This window comes from Sylvia atricapilla, chromosome 10 (genome assembly GCF_009819655.1).
Source record: "Sylvia atricapilla isolate bSylAtr1 chromosome 10, bSylAtr1.pri, whole genome shotgun sequence".
Classification (NCBI taxonomy): Eukaryota; Metazoa; Chordata; class Aves; order Passeriformes; family Sylviidae; genus Sylvia; species Sylvia atricapilla.
The window spans coordinates 9,313,171-9,333,474 of NC_089149.1; the positions used below are offsets into that span (position 1 = coordinate 9,313,171).

Sequence of the window (20,304 nt, forward strand, 5' to 3'; positions counted from 1 at the left end):
GAAGCTGAAACAGGAGCTAATACTGCCACTACTTGGGAAACAGGTTCCCTTGAGTTACTGGTGAAGGCTTTGTGCTCTGGGCTTATCCATCTAACATCCTTGTTCCATTTCTAGCAGGGGAGAAAGCTCCTAAAAAATCAGAAGCCTGACCAGAATCAGAAGTTTCTGGGACTTGGCCCACAGGAAGATGGAGGGAGGGTGTTTAGACCTTTGTCTCAATATTAAAAGCTGGTGTGCCTGCACTGCAGGAGAAGAAAAGGAGAGGGATTTACTTTCACAAATGAGCAAGTCCTGTGACTAAGGACTGGAAACATGCAGATGGCAAAGAGTCCTGGTAGCAATAAGAGGAAGGCACGTGCATTGCACAAGCAAATGCAGGTGACAGCTGGCTGCAGGACTGGAGCACTGTCACAGTCCTCTGCCTAAACAGCTCCCCTGCCTGCTCAGAGAAAGAGCTTCTCTTTACAGAAGTGAAATGCAGGGGCCAAACTACAAAGCAGCACTCTGCTACATGGAAAGGAAGGAACTGACTGGTCTAAGAACACAACTATGAACCTTCCACAACCAGGTATCAAAGCTGTTTAGGCTCAGGACATGGGGATCAGCTACCAGCTTTGCCACAGATCCTTCTGCACAAATCTGGACAAAGATGAACTACTGACAAGACGTGAAGAAGCTTCCTTGTCTCCCAGATGCATCAGAGAGATGAGTCAGGCCTTTGGTCAACATACACCAAGAATCAAATAGATGCCCAAGTGAACAAGTACCATTGCACAACAAGCCTAAAACAGCCTCAAAGTCAAGACTCCAGACTCTGACATTAAATCAGCATTTTTAATTTTTTTTTTAAAATGTGCTTTTTTATGAATTGCTGTTCCAATGCTTTCCCCTTAAAAAAAACCCCACACCTTGCCAAACTAGGTGCAAATCACCTGAAGTTAGTTTGTAACAAATAAAAAAATGACCCACAAAACAAAGGCTGAAATGCTTTAGAATCACAACAATGTAAAAAAAAAAAAAAAAAGGGGGGGGGAGGAAAATACAACCTGAAAGTGTTGAAAATTCAGAAAAACTAGTCAAGTCCATTGCTTCAGCAAGGGGATGCTGCTGCGACCCCTGCCAGTGGGTCCTGGGCCACCAGCCTGCCTCAATGCCAAACAGGCTCCTCTCCCACTGTCGCCAGCATCCAAGGAAGAGTGAATGCATTACCCTTTGAAGGTATCAATGGGGGAAACAACTCACAAGCAGCTCTGGGAGGTCACATCACATTCAGGAGGAATAGTCTTTAGCATGCCCCTAACCACCTGCAAGGTTTGTGTGAAAGAGCAGCCTGACTCCTCCTTGTTGTACTGATGCCTCAGAGATGCAGAACAGTGCTTTAAATCTGTGAGAGATTAAAGGGCTTAGTAAGGGCAGTAAACAGACAGTTAAGTAAACAGCCCAGCACTGGAACTCATCTTCACAGAGCGAGGTAGTGTGAATTTCACCCCAGTTTAAAATAGACAGGGGTAGCAGAAAGGCTGAAGACTTCCATGTAAAACAGTTCCTGGCCTAGAAACTTTCCTGTGCTCCCTCTGGGAATGAAAAGATCTGTGTTGATGGCTTCCTCACTCCCAGCCTGGCTTTGGTAGCCACACTTCAACCCTGGGGTTCAGATATTTGCTATAGAAGTTCTCCATGATCTGACTTAGTACAGCAGCTTCCTCAAGGTTAAGCAGCAATAAACTAGCTGGGAGGGAGCAAAACGGTCCACAGATATTTTAGTTTTTTCCTGCCCCTTTTTGGTTAGTCCCTTTTTTTTAAAAATCCCTCTTGACAGGACCAGAACAGGGACACCCTGAAAACCCATAGGAGCTGCACAGTGTAACTTAGCCAGGTGCTGCTAACTGGGAGCTGTTCAAACAGGGTTTTTACTTGCCAGCCGGGAAGGGACTGGCCCAGAACCCACTGAAAAAGGAGACACAGGCCCTTTTTGCTCCTCCTGTTGTCATTCCTAACCGACTGACATTTAGATGGTGTGTTCTAGTGACGGCTGGAGACCAGCCCTTTGACTTTGGACATCTTCTTTGTGGGCTGCCTTTGTTCTGTGTGTGGAGGACACTCTCGCTCTACCAGCTGCTGTTCCATCTCCTGTGCCGATGACGAGGCTGTAGCTTTTAATGTTTTCTTTATGTTTGTGACCTGGCCAAGAAGAGAGAGTGAATCAGCACCTGCTTCTTCCTCCCCTCACCACAGACACTCTGTTCATAAACATACTGAAAAACCCCTGGAGTATAAGAGTGGAGATTATAAAAGCGAGTCTCCCAGCAGTACCACACTCTGCATTTGAGTTAAATAAAGGTAATGTTTTATCCTCATTTACAGACAGAGCTGATAGTATTTGCAGTCTGGAACAACTAGGAATTACTTTTTTCCTAATAAACAATGGTACAATACTGTACCACCCTTCTGTCTGGCTAGAGGGAACTACTACTGCCTTGGTGCAGAAGGGCCATCCTACCATTCTGTTGGCCAGAAGCAGGAAGGGGAAAGGAGACAGCGAAAGAAAAATTTACTCAGGACAGAACTCAAAAAGGAAAACTGCCATTTGGCCTAGCTGACTACCTGAGACACAGGTATTTGCTAAAAATCAGGAACCGAAATTGGTTTTGTGGGAAGCAGCAGTAATGTTTCTGCTACTCTGGCTGAAAGGGAAAGATACAGCACTAAGCACAATCCTCTGACCCCTGGAACTCTGTAGGGCTCACCACAAATACAGTGAGCAAACCTTTGAAAAACCCCAAGGTTTAGGAGTCAGGTGTACCAACTCCAAGCCAAAGGCATCTGGCAAACCAAATGTGCTATGGATGCCGATCAAGGCGCCAAGCAGACGCAAACATTCACCTGCAGGGATGCTAACCCCTGATGCAGTGTCTCGGAGGCTCATCCCCACCTTCCCAGCGGCCGGAGCCGAGGCTCGGGAGCAGGGCCGGGCTGGAGCGCGGGCTCGTGCTGCCACCTAACGGCGGGAGCGCGCCAGGGCCCGGCGCGGCCCGACTCGGGGGAGCCGCCTCGGGCACTCGGCAAAAGCCATTTCGACTCCAGAGGCTTTTAACTACACTTCCAGGTTTAACAAAAAGTGTTTTTGACTTCCTGCCCGCCTTGTACGAAGGGAACAGAGCTGAAGATTTGTGGTAAAAGAACAGTTTTCCTAACTAATCAATTCAGGAAACCACAAATTAGTACAGCCACCTAGTATAAATCTACAAAATTTTATCAAGGAAAGTTCCACTCTGCTGGATGTTCGATATTTGTGGTCTCACTAGCACTCAGAAGTAGATGTGTTTTCTTTTTACACCATGCCTGATTTGCATGATTGCTAGCCTTCTTCTGAGACTGTGACCATCAACCAGGCATTACCCGATCATTTCCCTCAGCAAACCAACATTTATCCAACAACATAGAGGCCTGAGATGACTCTGTACCCACCTCCATCTCTACCTGCTGCTGAGTTCGGTGGTGATTCTCTTTGTACTGGTTGGCCCTAAGTACTTGCTGCTCAATTCCTAAAAGAACTGCTTCACAGCCATCACACCTGCAAGATACAAACAATGTCAAACAGTGTTTACAAGTTCTCTCTGGAGCAGCTCAATCAGGCGATCTGAAAAGTCACACTCATCTAAAAGTTTAAGAGATTATTACATTTATACTTCCTGCTTAGTGTTGCAAAAAGCTGGCAAGAAAAAGCTTTGCTGTGTACTTGATGCATTTCTCAGCATTCTCTAGAGAGGCTGTGTTACTCTTGCCATCAGAGAGTAAGTGCAGGTTCAATGCACTTTCATCTTCCTTTTCAGTCAGAATTACAGCTTAAACAGGATGCAACACAGTATTCAAATGTAAAATTTTAAAATTAAAGAGAAAAGTAATATTGAGATAATCCTCCTGCCTGTTAAGTGTTCAAATGACAAGAGCACTCAGCACGGAACTCAGAACTGAAGAAGAGAAAAAGGGAATTGGCAGTGGGTTCACTGTTACCTTCCAAACAATCCTGCAAGGTCCTGGAAGCTGCCAGAGCCCTCCCACCGTGATGGGACTGAGAGAGTCAGAGCAGAAAAGCAAAAAGCCTGTCCCCACCACAGGACAGCATATTTGCCCAGCAGTTTAATTAGTTTTCATGCACTCATTACCACAGCAACTAGGAAGCAATTCCCAGTCAGCTCAGGACCTGCCATGGGCTCCACAGTTTATAGGGGAATTTCTTTAGGTGGGAAGGGAATCCTACAAAATGGATGAGAAACAGCTTCCTATCAAAGGTACAAAGAGATAATACCACAGCACTATTATAGTTGCAGACAGGCTACATTTGCAGGAACAAAGAGAAGACAAAGCTCCCTGAAACTTCAAACTTGAGGAGACATCCTATCCAAAGAGCTGTCATTCTCCACAATTCTCAACACAGTGACAAAGGCTGAAAAGTAACAGTTCTGTCTACATTATCAAGTGTTGCAGTCTGAAGGGAAGCAGCTCCCACCACAGAACCATGAGTCCAGTTTGGCACCTCTTTCTGCAAAGTCCTCGACTCTTCACTGGGGTTCTGTAAAAACTGCAGTGAGAGCAGAAGCTCACAGTGTGGTACAGCTTGGCTTAATACAATAAGATATTGTACAGATACATAATACAAATTGAATCCCAGATGGGATCTCAGAAAACTTGCCCAAGACTCCTCCTTCAAGTGCTTACTTATAGAATAAGCCTCCTGATTAATGGAACATGGCAAAATTGAGCCAGCACATGAAACTCTGAGGGGAAAAACAGGACAAGCTATGTACAAGGAACAAGGAGGGTGGAGAGACTGCCTCACCATTCCTGGAGTGTTTTGACAATGTTACTGATGTCCTTCTTCTGAATGTCTCTGCCAATACAAAAATCCACTTCTAACACCTGGTTCCGTTGATCCAGCTTCCCTTGGATAATGTCTGTGTAAACTGCTTCAATTATCAGATCTTCCAGCTCCCTCAGATTCCTCATATCCAGGTCCTTCAGCAACACGGAATAGGGAATGCACTGAAAACAGCAAGATCAAGAGTAAGCTAACTGTCCCAGAACCAAAATGAATGACTAAGTCTCAGAAGGTCAAGACCCAAATGTTTGTTGTATCCTACATTTTGACCTGCAGGTGCAGGAGTGACCAATCATGGCAGAAAAAATGCTTGCCAGGCTATGAAATATTCTGACACAACTTTGGTAATTCCTGAAGCTTTGGTATAGCACATTCTAGAAGAAAAAAAGGTAAATGGGATTGTAGAAGAAATCAAGAGAGTTGCTTAATTTTCTCTAGAATGAAAAAATCAATGTTTTTAAGAATGATTCTCCATCTCCAGCAGTGAAAAAAGCCATACAAAGTTTCCCAGACCTTCCTGACCAATCTGCACATCCGTTCAGACACCCCTGCACCTCACCCACAGAAGTCCACCAAGTTAATATCCTAAATGCACCAGGAGAGAGCCCTGTACCCTACAGGTACTTTCCCAGTACAGGATTTTTTTGTGAGTACTCATGCAGTCTGACACAACTTCCCTGCTCTGGAATGGATGCCATTTTCTATAACAAAACTGAGAGACAACAGCTGTCACACTCCAGGTGCTTTACCTTCATTCGGGAAGCCAGGCTTACGATCGTCAAGTGTTTCAGCTTGTTCTTCTGAGTCACTGTTAATTCAGGCAGATTATCTTTGTTTGCTGTAATGTCAAAAAGACAGGATTCAGGACTTTACCTTGAAAATTACATCATCCAGGCTGCAGAACTTCAGGCTAATTATGCTACACTACACCCTAAAGCACTGGACACCTCCAGCTAATGTGGGTGCTGGCTGCTGAACAGAGTGCACTGCTGCTGCTGTAGAAAAACTGGCACACCCAGGGAGAGAAGGGGAAAAGTTAAGAACAACTTGGCAATTCCATTCTTCTCTGCTTCTTTAGTAATTCTGGTTCTGGAATTAGAAGGTAATTCACAACTGGTGCCCTGACAAAACAGTTGGTCAATGGCTTTGTCTCTACCAAGTAATTTTTATTTCATTAACAAGCCGACAGGAAAACATCTTCCCCCTTTGCTGATCTGGTTGCAAACACAGCTGGTTTTATTTCTCTGAAGAGCTGCAGAATTTAAAGTATAAAGTACCAGGCTGAGGAAGAGAGGAGAAATTATTAATCTAGATGGCCACACTGTCACTGTATTATATCCATGTGCCTCATGAATATTTAAAAAGAGAAAGGAAACTGGCAGCTCTCCAAAGCTAAGAAACTCTTTAAAATACCTACTTTTATGGAAATTAGTGTTTCATGGCCACTAAAGTTCTCCCATCCATCCCACCTCATCCAATGCTCTACATTTTGACTGTTTTTCCCCCTTTCTTCACTAGAAAAGGAAGAATGAACTGTACTGTCACACACTGTGACACAAGAGCCATGGACAGCAAACACATCCTCTAACCAGTCACAGAATTCATGAGGCTCATGTTGCCCCACAGACACTGGAATTTCCAGTCCTTGCACTTACAGATGTCACTTCTCCTTACAGGAAGTAGATAGCTCATCCACCACCCTGAGAACCAGCACTGTGACAGAATTATTTGTCACACTTTGTAATGGTCTGGATGAGGCTGCTACCCACAAATGAAGCATTAAATTGTAGCAGAATGGAAGCATAAGCACCAGAGATAAAAGCACATTTCAACTGATACAAAGATGATTCACACATAGTCTTTCCAAAGCTGTATAAAAGTCATTATTTTGACTGGTACTCTAGCTAAGAAATTATTCATTTTGTTTCAGCAATGCCGTCATGGAATAAAAGGTTATCTTACAAACTATATAGGTTTTTATACATAATGCAGAACAATTTTGTCTATGTTTTCTGCAGTTTCCATAACTGGTGTCATCTAAATTTCCATAGAGATGTCTGAAATTTCCCTCTACAGAGGTAAATGGCCTGTGAACGTCAATGAATTCTGCTGCAGACCAATTCAACCCAGTGCTGCAGTCCCATCCAAACCAGCACAGTCTCTAACCCTTCCTTTCATTTTTAGGAAGTAAAAAGCACACATGACCCAGACCCCCTACAGACAATTCTCCTCCTAAGCAAGTTCTGTTCCTGGATGCTTTCACCCAGCCACACCACACCAGGCATCTACAAAAGCAAAGAATTGCCTCTGACAATCCTAAAGGTCATCCCACACTGCAAACGGGCAGCAGTCTCTTACCTACATAGTCCCGGTACGTTCCGTACGCAAACAGGTTCAGCAGCTGGAAATAAGCAGCATTAGACCCCTCAGCAAGCTGGATGGGGAGAAAAGAAATGTCACATAACATGGACAACACAAGCCTGATAGGCACCTTCTCCAGAGAACGGTTTAAGTCTGCACAGGACAAGCAGCACCCAGAAAAGCAATTATATCCCAAGCTGGACCCTTTCTAAGGCCTCAGGAGCAGGAAATTTCAGCAGTTTCAGAATCAGGATGATACAGCCATTTCTGTGCTCTGGTACCTAATTCCAGTTTGGACTGTCAACTGCTCTGTGTGGCATCTTGGGAGGTAGAAGTAAAAAAGCAAATCTTAATTTCAGCTGACAACCTACAGGGCCAGGTCCTCTCATCAGGTGATAGGCAAGCAGGCAATGGTGATGGCTGGTGAGGATATCCTGTGAAAGCCAGGACAGCTTACCTGCAGAGCCACCACAGCTTCAAAGCAAAGCAAGCTGGGATGCTGTAACTGGAGGGCATTGGAAGGTAACACCTCTTCTATTGCCTGCAAACACTTCACTGGAATAACAGCAGCACCAAGCAGTGATTTTTATTGACTGGGTTTTTAATACCATTAGCTGCACACAAATCCAGGAAAAAAACACTGCTTGTGATTTGATGTTGAATAACCATCAAGGTGCTTTTATACATATTTAAGAGCCTGTCTGGAAAGCCAAATTTGCTGTACACTGTGTTACTCCAGCTGCAGAGACACTCAACTTAGATTCCTTCATTGTAGTAGAGGCAGGAGCTGGCAAGGCATTCTCAGCAAAAGCTCTGGAACTTACTTTCCACCTTGGTTTGAAATGGTTTGGATTTGGTTACCACCCAGGCCTGATACACTAGACATCTGTTCATGAAGACTTTTGGAGAGCACTGAAGTTCTGCTTTCCAGGACAGTGAAGAAGTAGAAAAGGATTTTTCCCTTGTTGGCTGGCGAAGTGCCCTCTTAAAACTGCTACTGTGCTGCTGCCAGTTTTTTGCTGTGTTAGCAATTGCCTTAAGGTAGCAAAGCTTTATATAGGTATTCTTTAACACCTAACATATACGGGCAAAAGCAAGGTCAGTCTCTAATTCAGAAACATCTCTCAACCCAGGTAAGTTGCACCAGGCTCTCTGGCACAGAAATTTACCCACAGGCTGCTTGTGGAAACTTCTGAGGACCCCTTATACTGGTAGTGCAGAAAGGGCATTAGAATAAAAACTCAACTCTTACCTCTTTCACATTTGTTAACTCCAACAGCTCTCCAAAGACATAAACCCCAGGAGCTTCCAGCACTTGATTTATAAGAGCAGTCAGAGCTGAGCCACTTGTTCCTTTGGCTAGTAAAATGAACTGCTCTAGAAGATTGCAGGATGGCTTCTGTTCTCCTGCCATTCTAGGTCTTCAATCTGTCAGTAAAAGAACATAATATCAGCACATCCTTTCTCCCCAGCTGAGTTCTGCCTGGCAGGGGACCAGAAGGTGCACAGCAACATTTCAGTGTCAGCAGAGCCAGGCTTTTCTTCAGCATTCAGGGGGCAGGCCAGAAACCCAGCAGGTTCAACTGCTGATTTAGCTGGGGGGCAAGAATGACTCCTACAATTTCTAAGTAAAACTCTGTCTGTCAGATCCCTAAAAGGATCTGCTCTTGCAGATCCCTTCTTACTGGACAGAAGTTCAGATTTCATGCTGTTTTCAGACTTTTCCTTCTAGTGATGCTGCCAAATAATGCCAGCTGTAAAGATGCTTATTGATACACTTGATTGACTTCCTCCTTCATCCTTACACAGCTCCAAAACAGCAGCTAACGTAGTTCCCTATGAAGGACTGATGCCCACACATCCCACCTTTTCCTCTGACTCTGGCTATTGATACAGTGTGTCTCCCTAATTCCCATTGCTTTCTAAACCCACAAGGCAAAAAGAACTGTGGTCTGTAAGCACCTCCCCGGTCTGCACTGTACAGTTCAAATGTTTTGGGTTAACTGGAAAGCATAAGTGATAGAAATACCCTTCCTACAAAGGCTCTATTTAAGTCCCTGTAAAGAGAGGTCTTTGTCTTCAGCTGCTGCCTGACATTTCTGGTGTGCATGTTGTCTCCCAACACCAACATGCTACTTTTGAAATATAAACCACTATTTATTAACAAGTTCCACAAAATGAGCTGTTTGTTTACAAACAACTAAGATAAAACTTCCCAAGCATGTTATTCAGAAACCAAACAAAGGACTTAGAGATAAGGGAGGTTTTGTGTTATGTTTGTATGGGATAATTATCAAGCAGAGGGTATAACCTTGGTGAGAACCCAACAGCAGAGAACCTGTCTGGTTCTGTGACCCACATGGGCTGAGCCCACATCCACCCTTGTGACGGGAGCCCAGTCATACAGAGGTTTCACCAGGCCTAACCAAATTAAGGCTTGTGAAGGCATTGCAGACAGCTTCCTGTATTAGTCAACTTCTAAAAATACACTTTATTCTATTACACCTGCACGTACAAATGGTCTCGACTGCAGTGGGCAACGTTTCACACTCTCCTCACAGAGATACCTCAGCCCCCGAATTCTCTTTGGGGTTCTTTCCATCAGAGGCACACGTGCAGCCTGGATGAACAGCACCTCGGATCTGACCGAGAAATCCCTGCACTACAGAACATTAAGTGTGGCTGCCCAACACACCAGTGGCTGCTCTCTCTGCTCACAGAGAAGGAACACACAGAGAGGACAATTTCCTCAGGAGAGAAAATGGGTTGACTGTGCTGGTAACGAGATTCAGATTTCACAGTTCTATTGTCCTCCCTCACAGGTAATCAAACCACACGCTGGTGTCTGAGGTTACAAAAGACTGGCTGGTTGTATCCGTGCCCTGGTGGGAAAAGAATGCCAATTCTCTGCCCCTTTCCAAGAAAACGTTCAGACAACTGCGGTGCTATTGCAATCCGTGTGCACACTCGGATCACCGGGAATACCTCACTGCTTCCACAACCGACTTACCCCGGTGAGAAGTGACTGAAATACAGCAGACACTCTAACACAGCTTGTCCAAAGGCTACAACAAGCCAAGCAGAGGGACAAGCCGGGCTCTCTCGCGGTGAGGCCTTTCTAAGGTAGCTCAGGGAGTTTCAGGGCGGGAAGCGGCCCGCAGACCCTGCAGCAGGAAGGCGGGGGTTTCCCGGCCCTGCCGTTCCCCCCGACCCCTGGCAGAGCCCTCAAACCCCACCGAGCCCTGCCGCAGGGGGCAATTTACTGGGGGTCCCTCACCGCCGCCCCTGTTGCCCGGAGGCATCTCCCTGCCCCGGCATTACCTCTCCGCTCCCGGCCTCCCGTCCCGCCGCTCCCGGCGCCGAACCCGCCGCGCCTCAGGCCGCCATGATGGCGGCGCCGGTGTCCGCGCGCGGCTCCTTCCCCTCGGAACGCGCGGGCCGCGCCGAACGTTCCGCCCGGTGCCGGGCGGCCGCCAGGAGCGGGACCCGCATCCCTGGGACACCGACACCGGGACGGCGGGCTGCGTGTGCCGCACCCGCAGAGCCGAGATCCAGCGGCCCGTGGAGCAGACTTCACTTGCTTATGCTGGAACAGCTGCTCCAGCATAAGGATGTAAAATTCCCGCCTCTCTTTTTGGGGATACGAGGTCCTGTGGCAGCATCACAGGGGTTTGCACCCCAAAATAACCCACGCAAACGGCTGCTGTTGTAAGGCCACTTGGTTATTAGAAGTGAGGCCCTTATTAGATGGAATGATTGCACAGCACACTGGGACACACTCCCCAGGGAAGTGATCACGGCCCCAAGCCTGGCAGAGCTCAAGGAGTGTTTGGACAACACTGGCACAGGCACAGAGTGGGAATCTGGGGCTGTCCTGTGCAAGGACAGGAGTTAGATCAGATCCTTCTGAGCTCTTCCCACCAAGGATATCCCATGATTCTACCAGCTGAGCTTCTTGTGCCAATCGTCCTGGGAAATACCAAGAGATGGAGTGAAGATAGAACTGACTTTCAACTCCATAGAAAAATGGTCCATACAAATGATAAACGGAAGGGCAGAGCTCTGGCTGTGACATGGGGGAAGAGGGAGGGAACTGGAAGGGGTAAAATCCTTCCCATGACATAGATCAGGAGCCAAAAGATGCTTGAAGGGGTATCAGAAAGGAGAAGGACTTGGGGCTTGTTAACCTCCCCAAAGTTTGTAGGCTCATCCATGCCATGTTGCGAATAAAACGTGCCTCTGTTAGAAATCCTTCAGCTGAGAGCAAAGTGCTTCTGATTTTCAGTCAGCAAGTCCCTGAAGATCAAATCATGGACCAGCATGATCAGGAGGGGGAAGCTTTCAAGTAATGAACATCAGAAACTATTAGGGAAACTGATGGGGCTTAGCCCGTGTCTCAGAGCCATCTACAGCAGGTCCCTAGGGCCCCATCATCCATTAGAGAAGGGGTGTCAGACAAGTCCAGAGATGCAGGTGTTGGAATGCTGTTGTGACACTCTGGGCTTCAAAGCAAATTGGATGTAAAAAAATCAGGCCCTGCGCAACAAGGGAACACAGCCAGGGCTATAACAAGCCAGTCAGTAATTTACTTAAGCCACACTTAGCTCTCATCTGCATAGGGAGGGAGAATTACCTCTTTAATCACATCCTACCCAGGCCCTTCCCCACGGCTCCTGTTGTCCTGCAGGCACACTGAACAGTTGCCTTGGACAAGCAGTGCACAGCTCCTTTTTCCCCATTTGCTAAAGCTCAAATTCCAGGCTGAAGTAGAAATGGAAATATATGATTGTGAGCTATTTTCCATGGATTGGTTTTGCAACCTTTTGCTAGAGCCTATGGGTAAAAATCATCTGTTAGCCCCATGTAAGTCAGCCAGGAGTCCCTGTCCTGATACCTCCCAGCTGTTGACAGCCAGCCTGCCTGGCTGACCTGGACTTTGGAGGACAATGTCAGCTAAGCTCAGCTTTTGGGATGGATTTTTATTTTAAGAGGAAAAATATGTGAATGTCCAGCTGTCTCGTTGCCTTTTAAAGAGCTATTGCAACCTCTTGCTCCACCCACGCAGCTCTGTGTGTGCCAGGAGATGTTAATCCATTTTATCTTTTAATGTTGGCATTATCTCTTGACTCACCCCACCTCTTCCCCTTGTGATTCTGCAGTCCGGGTCTCTTTTAGGCAACACAAAATTCACCTTATTTTCCCTTATTTCCCTGCACTGTCACAGTAATGTCCCCAAGCAGTGAGGTCCTGGATCCCCAGACTTTGAGGACACCTGACCTCACAAAGGAGAGGGCCAACAGATGAAAAGACTTTTGTGTTTCTTGTATTTTTCCTTATCTTTCATGCCTCACCTGTGCATGCTTCCATGACCCTTCATCTCATTCCCTGCAGCTGCCAGCACACCCCTCCAGAGCATGGTGGCAGGGAGCTCCCAGGCCCTACTGAAAAGTTTCCAAACCCTCTGTATTTCCCAGGATCCAGGGACTAAGCTGCTTGCTGGACTCTCAGCTGATGAGACTCAGCTGCTTGCTGGACCTGCTGCTGAAACTCTCAGCCAGGCAAGGAGTGATGTCTGTGTGGTTGTAGATGTGAAGCCGTACAACCTCTTCCATCAAGTGTGGGGTGGGATGAATCCTCCGTTTACTAAACTATCTCCCCATTATGGTGCTCTGAAGAAACAGCAGCTCCTTTACCTGAACCTTGAGAGAACAGCTGCTGGAGAAGAAGAAAGCAAGCTGGAGGCATCTTCTCATTTGCAGTGGTAGCTCAGAAGCTGCCACACCTGCCAGAGATGTCAAGGAAAAGTTATCAGCTCCAAGTGGCACCAAGGGATAGACAGATTTGCAGCAACTTTTTTGCAAGCAGATTTTTAAGATGATGTGCTCAAGAGTGCTGTTTGTGTTAATGCAGCCAAGGACTTTGAGAGATCCCAGGGCTTTTGTCACTCTGAGTTGTGCTGTCACATGTTCCAGTGCTGCTTGGCCCTGCACTACTCACACAAACTTCACACTTCAGCTATGAGCTCTTCTGTGATTTTCAGAAGTTCATGAATGAAAGGCCTGTGCCTCCCTGCACAGCAAGGCGAATTTGGGAATTCTGAGACTCAGCCAGGAAATGCAAAGGCTCCAACTCAAAACTCCACAAACATGCCTACCCCTGTGCTAGAGAACCCCTTCAAAACTGCAAGAGTTCCTTTTCATGAGATATATTTGGTCTCTGGCTCCTTCATCTCTGAGGAGCCTGAATAGAGACAGGATTGAGTTCCTCATGACTTCTGTAAACCAGCATGTCCTACTTCCACATGGTGGGCTCATCCCTACACAGAACCGTTTGTTTCTGCCTTTTTCAGGTCTGCTTTTGTCTTGCTTGCCTTTTCCCCTCATCAGTCTTTTCTCCTTGGTGATCTTTAGTCCCTCCTCCTTAGACAGCATGCAATTCCACAGCCTAGCTAAAATCCAGGACGAATTCTTAATAAAATACAGATATATATTTGTACAGCTCACCTCTGGCACTCTGCCCAGACTCAAAAGGACCCCTTCATACACTTAAACTGATGGTGGGAAATTAGGCATGGATTACACATCAGGGAAATAAATACTGTCTATTTTTATTATTAAGATCTCTTATTGGTCATACTGGCAGTGGCCTTGTTCTTCTGCATTAAATGCAGCCTTTATTAATGCTCACATTCTCCACTTTTGTACAGTGGCTGATTTGGAAGCAAGTGCAGCCATGAGTTAGTGGATTGATGGCACCCTGACTGCTCACTGGTCCTCTTTTGAGGACTCGGTTACAACTGCCAGCTTTATTTTTACCATGACTTAATGCTTTTATCAGTTGCACTCAAGTTGTTAACAGAGAGGTTAATTTGCTCATGTTAAAGAGCAGCCTGGGATGAGCTAACAAACCTCAGACTTTTCCCCCACAACTGACTCTGCTACACAAACACAAAGGCCATTAAGATGATTAGAGGGCTAGAGCACCTCTCCTATGAGGAAAGGCTGAAAGAATTTGCATCGTCCAGCCTGAAGAATAGAAGGCTCCAGGGTGACCTTATTCAGGCCTTTCTGTACCTGAAGGAGTCCTACAAGAAAGCTAGAGAGGGACTTTTTACAAGGAGATAAGACCTCTAATGGTAGAACAAGGGGAATGGCTTCAAAATGACAGAAGGCAGGCAGATTTAGATTAGATATAAGAATGAAATTATTTACTGTGAAGCTGCTGAGGCACTAACACAGGTTGCCCATCAAAGCTGTGGATGCTCCATCCCTGGATGCATCCAAGACCAGTCTGGATGGTCTTTAAGTCCCTTTCAACTCAAACTGCTCTGTGATTCAAATTTCTGCAGCACAAAGAAGGCTGCCTTTGTTCTAGGGGGTAACACACCATTTATTTTAAACCTTCCCCACAATGCTGGTCCTGTTCGCTGCGGCCCCGGTACACGCAGAATCACAGAACTGTTGGTTTGGGAGGGATCTCTGGCGACCATCCAGTCCAAGCCCCTGCCAAGACAGGGTCACCTGAAGCAGGTGACACAGAACTCGTCCAGGTGAGTCTTGAAGGTCTCCAGCAGAAGCTGCTCTGGGTCTCAGCACCCGGGTCCCCAGCGCCACCCGAGTCTAAGGCTGGAGCTCCGCCGAGCAGCCCCTAAGACGAAACCTTGGGACCCCCGCACGCTGGGGAGAGTAGCGCTAGTGGAGCTCCAGCTGCTCGGGGCTGCTCGGCCGCCACCCGGCAGGCGCTGACCAGGCCCGGGGCGGTTCCTCGGCCCCTGAACTGCTGCCCCCGAGGCCTCCCGGGCCCGGGGCCCGCCCGCTCCCCCTGCCCGGTCATCCTGCGGCGCCTCCACCGGGGCCACGTCAGGCCCAACCGAACAGTCTCTGCGACCGCTGCGCACCCACCCTTGAATGAGGGAGAGCGCTGCTGATTGGTCACTACCGCTGTCATTCCTATGCCAGAAGGCGGGGCGAAGAGGAGACAGCAGCGGCTGATTGGTCGGCGCTGCGGCGGGCGGCCGCTGGGGTTGGTTGCGCCGGGCAGTGGCGGGTGCGCGGGAGGGAGGGGCGGGGGGTCCTGAGGCTCCGCTGTCACCGCCGCGCTCCCGCCAGGCCCGGCCCAGCCCCGTCCGCCCGCCCGCGGCGCGGCAGGACCATGTCGGCCACGGACGAGCGGGCCAAGGAGATCCTCCGCGGCTTCAAGTTGTATCCTCCGTGCGGGGGCCGTGAGGCGGCGCGGGGGGCGCGGGGATCGTCGCCCCGCTGTGGCGAGGGCCCTGGGGCGGGAGGGGGGGGTTGCCATGGCAACGCGGTTATCAATGGCGTCCGAGCCCCGGCGGTGGCGGGAGGATCCCTCAGGGCTGGCACCGGCCCTGAGCCGGCTGGGGCGGGGGGACCGGGAAGGAGGCCCCGTGACGCCGGAGCCGGGGTCCCGTCCCTGCCCTGCGGGGTTCCGTGGGTGGGGGGATCCCCGGCCAAAGTCCCGGGCAGGGAGGCGGCGGCCACCGCCCCTCCGGCCCCTGCCCGGCGCTGAGAGGGGCTGGGCCGGGGGCGGCGGCGCCGGGCAGCAGGAGCCCCCCGCCCGCGGCGAGGACAGCTTACAGAGGGCAGGTGAAGTAGCTCTGCGCCAGGAGGATCTGATCCCTTTCCCTCCGGCCTGCGCTTAAGCACCTCTGCTTGGAAAGGAAATACCTGGTCGTCAGGTCCAGGAGCAACTAAACACCTTGTTCTTTATCATATCGTGAGGTACTGGCACATGTGTCGGTCGTGCAGTGTCTTTTATTGCTGACCTATTCTGCGTGTAAATGCCTTTCTGTGCAGCTCGTTCAAAAACTTTTCATGTTGTGGCTTTCAAGAAGCATTCTGATTTTATGGCTGTGGTACCTGGATGCGAATTTAAAGCTGATGAAATGAGATAGATCTGAGCTCGGAAGGGAGATGAGAGCCTTTGTGCACCTTCCCACCCAGGATTTCAGCAGAGAAAGGCTCAACCAAAAGGCCCATATTCAAACTAAGGGTGTGAGAAATAGAGTAGCTTTATTTTACATGTGGTATATTTTACTGAAGTAAATTCTTCTAAGTTTAGAAGGCAAGTGCAAGTGTGCTATCTTGACCTTTCAGACATCAGAATAATGTTGTGAGTTGGTTTATATTTATTTTTTTACAATAAAAAGGACAAAAGTGAAGTAAATATCCTCTTGATCAAAACCTATTATTTCTGAACAGGTTGGTACGGGTTTTTTGTTCTGTGAAATGTTCATAATCTCTGTGCCAGCTGTAGCAGGATCTGATTTTCTAGGTTGGATTTAGACAGATAGCTTTTATCAAACTATAAGCAGATGCTTTTCTTAACTTTTTATAGAATCATTGCAGTCTCCCCCAGCTGCTAGTACTGCATCTGGTTCCTTTGCTTCTGCACTGGCACTATTGACAGTTCTTTGTATTTATGAAGATGTAGTATTTTAGCTGTCAAAACCTAAATTAAAAACCTTTTGTGCTGGCAATTAAAAGAAGAATAAGCTTCTGACAAGACCAGACTAAGCTGTTGGTAGAAGTTTAGGAGTGCCTTGAAAGTTAAGCCTAGGGAGCAAACTTTTAGGTGCTTTTTGCCTATGTTTGTACATAGTCTTTATTGGATGGCAGAATTTCCATAAAGGCCTTTGTCCAACTTTGAATGAAATAGTGCTTTTTGTTGTTTGCTGTCTTAAAGAGAAAATGCTTTTTGCTATATGAGAGGAAGGATGTCAGACAACAAACTGTGATCTCAAGCAGCCATAGCGTGGACAAGGAGCTTTATTAGAAGCACTTTGCAGTCTGTGTTGACATGTCTCAAGTCTAGTCTTCATTTGTTTGTCCTTGAAAAAAAACCCAAAAACAAAACCAAAAAAACCCCCATTACCTCTGACAGGGCAGTTTAAGTCAAAATCTGGACCACATTTCTCCAAAAACGTGGTAGAGTACATTGATAGTTGCCATAGGTGCAGTACAAAGTCTGACAAACAGGAAAGTCTGGAGAAGCACTTCATGACTGGAACTTTTAGCAAGTTGAAATAGTTGAAAAACATCTATGTTGCCTTTGGTAAACCAGAAGAGAGGCTGAGCAGACATTCCTCATTTGTGAGGAAGTCCTGAGACACCACGCCATCCCCACAGGAAACAGCTCATGCCCAGCTGTGACCACGCTGCCTGCAGGAGAGGCATCAGCTCATCCCTTCCCTTGTCCAAGGGCAGGCGTCTGTCCCAGAGACAACTGCAGTTTAGAGGTGCTTTATCTTCCACCCACCCTATTGCTGCATGTTCTCGTTTAATTAATAGAAAGAAAGAGAGAAACTTGTTCTGTAAAAATGTTCAGTTTATACTTTGAGTGCCTGAAAACTTCCTCCTCTGCTCCCACCAGGGTGGGAGTTCAACACCACCACTTTAAGCACATCATGCAAACTTGGCACTTTCAAACTGAACTTGGTTTTAGCACGAGAGAGGAGGATGTCATTGCACCCAGGGGTTGTGTGCAAGGGACTCCTTGGGAGGAAAGAACAGTTGCTAGGGCCAGAAGCATCACTGAGGAAGCAGGCTTCCAAAATAATCCCTAATTTTAACATGACAGCAGACACTCTAGCTGGAAGTGCAGTTCACATTGAGTAATCAGAGTTTCCTCAAACAATTCTGTTTACTTGTGGTTCCTGAGAAGGGGTTAATTACAAGCTTTCCTACTCATTGGGGCACGCTGGATGATTGGGGCATGTGGAAATTAAATTATAGCCTAAATCCACCCTCTAATTTCAATGCAAAGATAGGTTTTCCTTCCTCTATGACACTAGTGCAGAAACATGTTGTGACTAATGTCTCAGAATTCAAGCCAGGAACGTTTATTCCCTCTTCTCATGGATTTTGCTATTTTAAAAAAATATTAAAACCAAGGGAAATATATTTGATGCTTGCAGGAAAAATGAAAATATTATGCTTTATTACACTTGTTCTAAGAAGTTTTATGGTACCAGTTAAAATTGAACATTAACAGTCCAGTAAATATGGTGCAGAAAAATTTTGAAAGCAGACAACAAAGACTTAGAGCTTGTCACTTGTTTAGGGACAATATTTGCTAACAGAGCTTGTAAGTGTTTTTATCAACAAACTCTTCTGAAGGCACTTCCTAGCTCCCAGAGCTTTTTCCAGCTTTATTCTCACCATTGTTTTTCTGCCTCTCTTTTATAGCAGAGCATTATCTTCTTTGAAAGATGGGTAGAGCTGAAGTGAAAATATAGTTATACCAGAATCACTTGGAGTATCTGTGAACTTTAAATTACCCTGCAGACAGGGAAACTTCCACTCCCAGCTTCAGCCTGGTCTGCTGTACACACAGAACTGAAGTCAATTACAGTCTTGTACATCAATTCCTAGAACAGTCACTGAAGTTTTGGACTAGTTTGATGCAGCAAAGTTGAGAAATCTAATTGGAAGCAACATTGAAATAAGTTTCCAACTTCATTGTTAGGCTGGTAGGTGTTTGGCAGCTTATTCATTTGAAATGCTTACCTGCTGCAGTGTCTACAAAACTTAACGAGGTAGCAGCTTTAACTGGCTTAAAGATTCCCCTTGGTTTTGAGGTTTCCTCTGTGCACTTCCTCAGATCTCACTCTGTTAGACTCCTCGCAGTGGAATAGAAAGACACACCATCAAATTTGTGGGTTAAAAGGAGACACTGGCCAGCCAAAAGAAGGAACAGGACTTCCCAGAAGTTGGGACATATGCTCTGTAGAGACCCAAAGCAAAACTTGCATGTAGCTTGCTCTAATGCAATTTTAAAGCACCCTAGAAAACATGGGGTTGTTCTCCGTCATCCATATTTCTGGGTTTTTTTTGAACCCTTTTACTTTATACAAAACTTAGAATACTTTACAAGCAAGAGTTGTTCACATTCCCAGTTAATCTGACTGGAACAAGTTCCCACCCTGGCAGCATTGAGAGATCTTTGTTTCAGAGACCAGAGTTTCACACAGAAATTTTGGGCAGGTTGTAGTTGGTAGTTGAATGTCATGGCAGCCAAGGTAACTTTACCATTTCAGAATTATTTCCAGTATTGACAGAAATTCTGCACTATGCAATGATCTCTAGCTCTGGCATGCTAAACACAGTTTCATCATGTTTCTTGTTATTGAGTCATGAGGCACACCTGCAAATAAAGCAAAAGCAATTTTACCAGGTTTGGTTTTACCTGCCTGATTCCTGAGGGAACACCAAAAATTTCATGTTCTCCCACTTGTTAACTTTCATTGAAAAAAGTGTAAATATTTAACTATGCTTAACCTGTGATTTGCATTAATTTGGTATCTGAGCTGCAGTCAGTTGTCTGCTTGTCACATTTCATGCAATCCCTTTGTAGTGTTGGAAGTGGGGGTTGTGCCCATGAGAGTGGAAGGGCCATCACAGGATACAAATGAGTTGCCAGGTGCCACGTCTGACATCAACTTAAAAGTGGAAGTTGACGTTGGAGTTCGGGTTTCTCTTTTTAATCTGCAATATTGCTTCAGCACTTTGTAGTTACAAATTTATATCTAAGATTTATCCTTTGATCTCTCTAAAGCCAGCCCATCCAGCATTTTACTGGAATTACAGTTTCAGTATTTTTAATTGCTTGCTTAATGCCAACCTAATGAAGTACTTAAAATAATGGAGTTGTGATTAGCAAAATTATTTCCCCTTGTTCCCTTTGTATCATATTAAGATATCAGTTACTCGTTGCATCCTTATAAGTCATTGGTGCCATATGCTTCAGCTGTTGTTACAGTATTTGAATTTCCATAGAGCAGAAGATAGTAATTTAATCCATCAAGTGAGAACTGGTAGAGAGAGCTTCTTCCCCCCACCACCCCCTGCATCTTCACAGCCAACATATAGGATAAAAGCCAAGCTTACACAGATATGGAGAAGCAGGGGAGGTATCCAAAAATCCTCAAATTAGACAGATACTGTTCAGAGGAGGGCTTTTTTAAATATAGATATCTGATGTGGCTCTTGTTTCTCTAGCAAAAAACGTTTTCTGTTAGCTAAAGTGGCCTTAGTATGGAAGCT

At 46.4% G+C, this 20,304-nt stretch overlaps 2 protein-coding genes across 3 annotated transcripts in view; one reads left to right on the forward strand and one right to left on the reverse strand.

Annotated features, from left to right (window-relative positions):
- Window positions 1-815: 815 nt before the first annotated feature.
- Window positions 816-10,647, reverse strand: COPS7B (COP9 signalosome subunit 7B). Of its 2 annotated transcripts, XM_066325899.1 has the most exons (7): window positions 10,562-10,647; window positions 8,493-8,668; window positions 7,238-7,313; window positions 5,629-5,717; window positions 4,841-5,043; window positions 3,469-3,574; window positions 816-2,181 (listed from the first exon to the last, which is right to left on the reverse strand). In XM_066325899.1, the coding sequence occupies exons 2-7, from the start codon at window positions 8,652-8,654 to the stop codon at window positions 2,023-2,025; spliced, it is 795 nt and encodes a 264-aa protein (XP_066181996.1). In that variant the 5' UTR covers window positions 8,655-8,668; window positions 10,562-10,647; the 3' UTR covers window positions 816-2,022. The 2 variants fall into 2 exon arrangements, with proteins under 2 accessions (XP_066181996.1, XP_066181997.1); XM_066325900.1 differs by lacking the exons at window positions 7,238-7,313; window positions 8,493-8,668; window positions 10,562-10,647 and adding an exon at window positions 6,293-6,396.
- Window positions 10,648-15,276: 4,629 nt separating this feature from the next.
- Window positions 15,277-20,304, forward strand: part of PDE6D (phosphodiesterase 6D) — a 33,659-nt gene continuing 28,631 nt past the window's right edge. Inside the window, exon 1 of the mRNA XM_066325909.1 lies at window positions 15,277-15,441. Coding sequence (XP_066182006.1) covers window positions 15,392-15,441 — 50 coding nt within the window. The 5' untranslated portion in view covers window positions 15,277-15,391. The remainder of the gene's footprint in view (window positions 15,442-20,304) is intronic.

Coding starts and splice junctions, on each gene's coding strand:
- COPS7B (XM_066325899.1), bottom strand. CDS start 8,654: ATGGCAGGAGAACAGAAGCCATCCTGCAATCTTCTAGAGCAGTTCATT. Junction 7,314..8,492: donor AGTTAACAAATGTGAAAGAG/GTAAGAGTTGAG, acceptor CTCCCCATCCAG/CTTGCTGAGGGGTCTAATGC. Junction 5,044..5,628: donor GCCTGGCTTCCCGAATGAAG/GTAAAGCACCTG, acceptor TGCTGTTTTCAG/TGCATTCCCTATTCCGTGTT.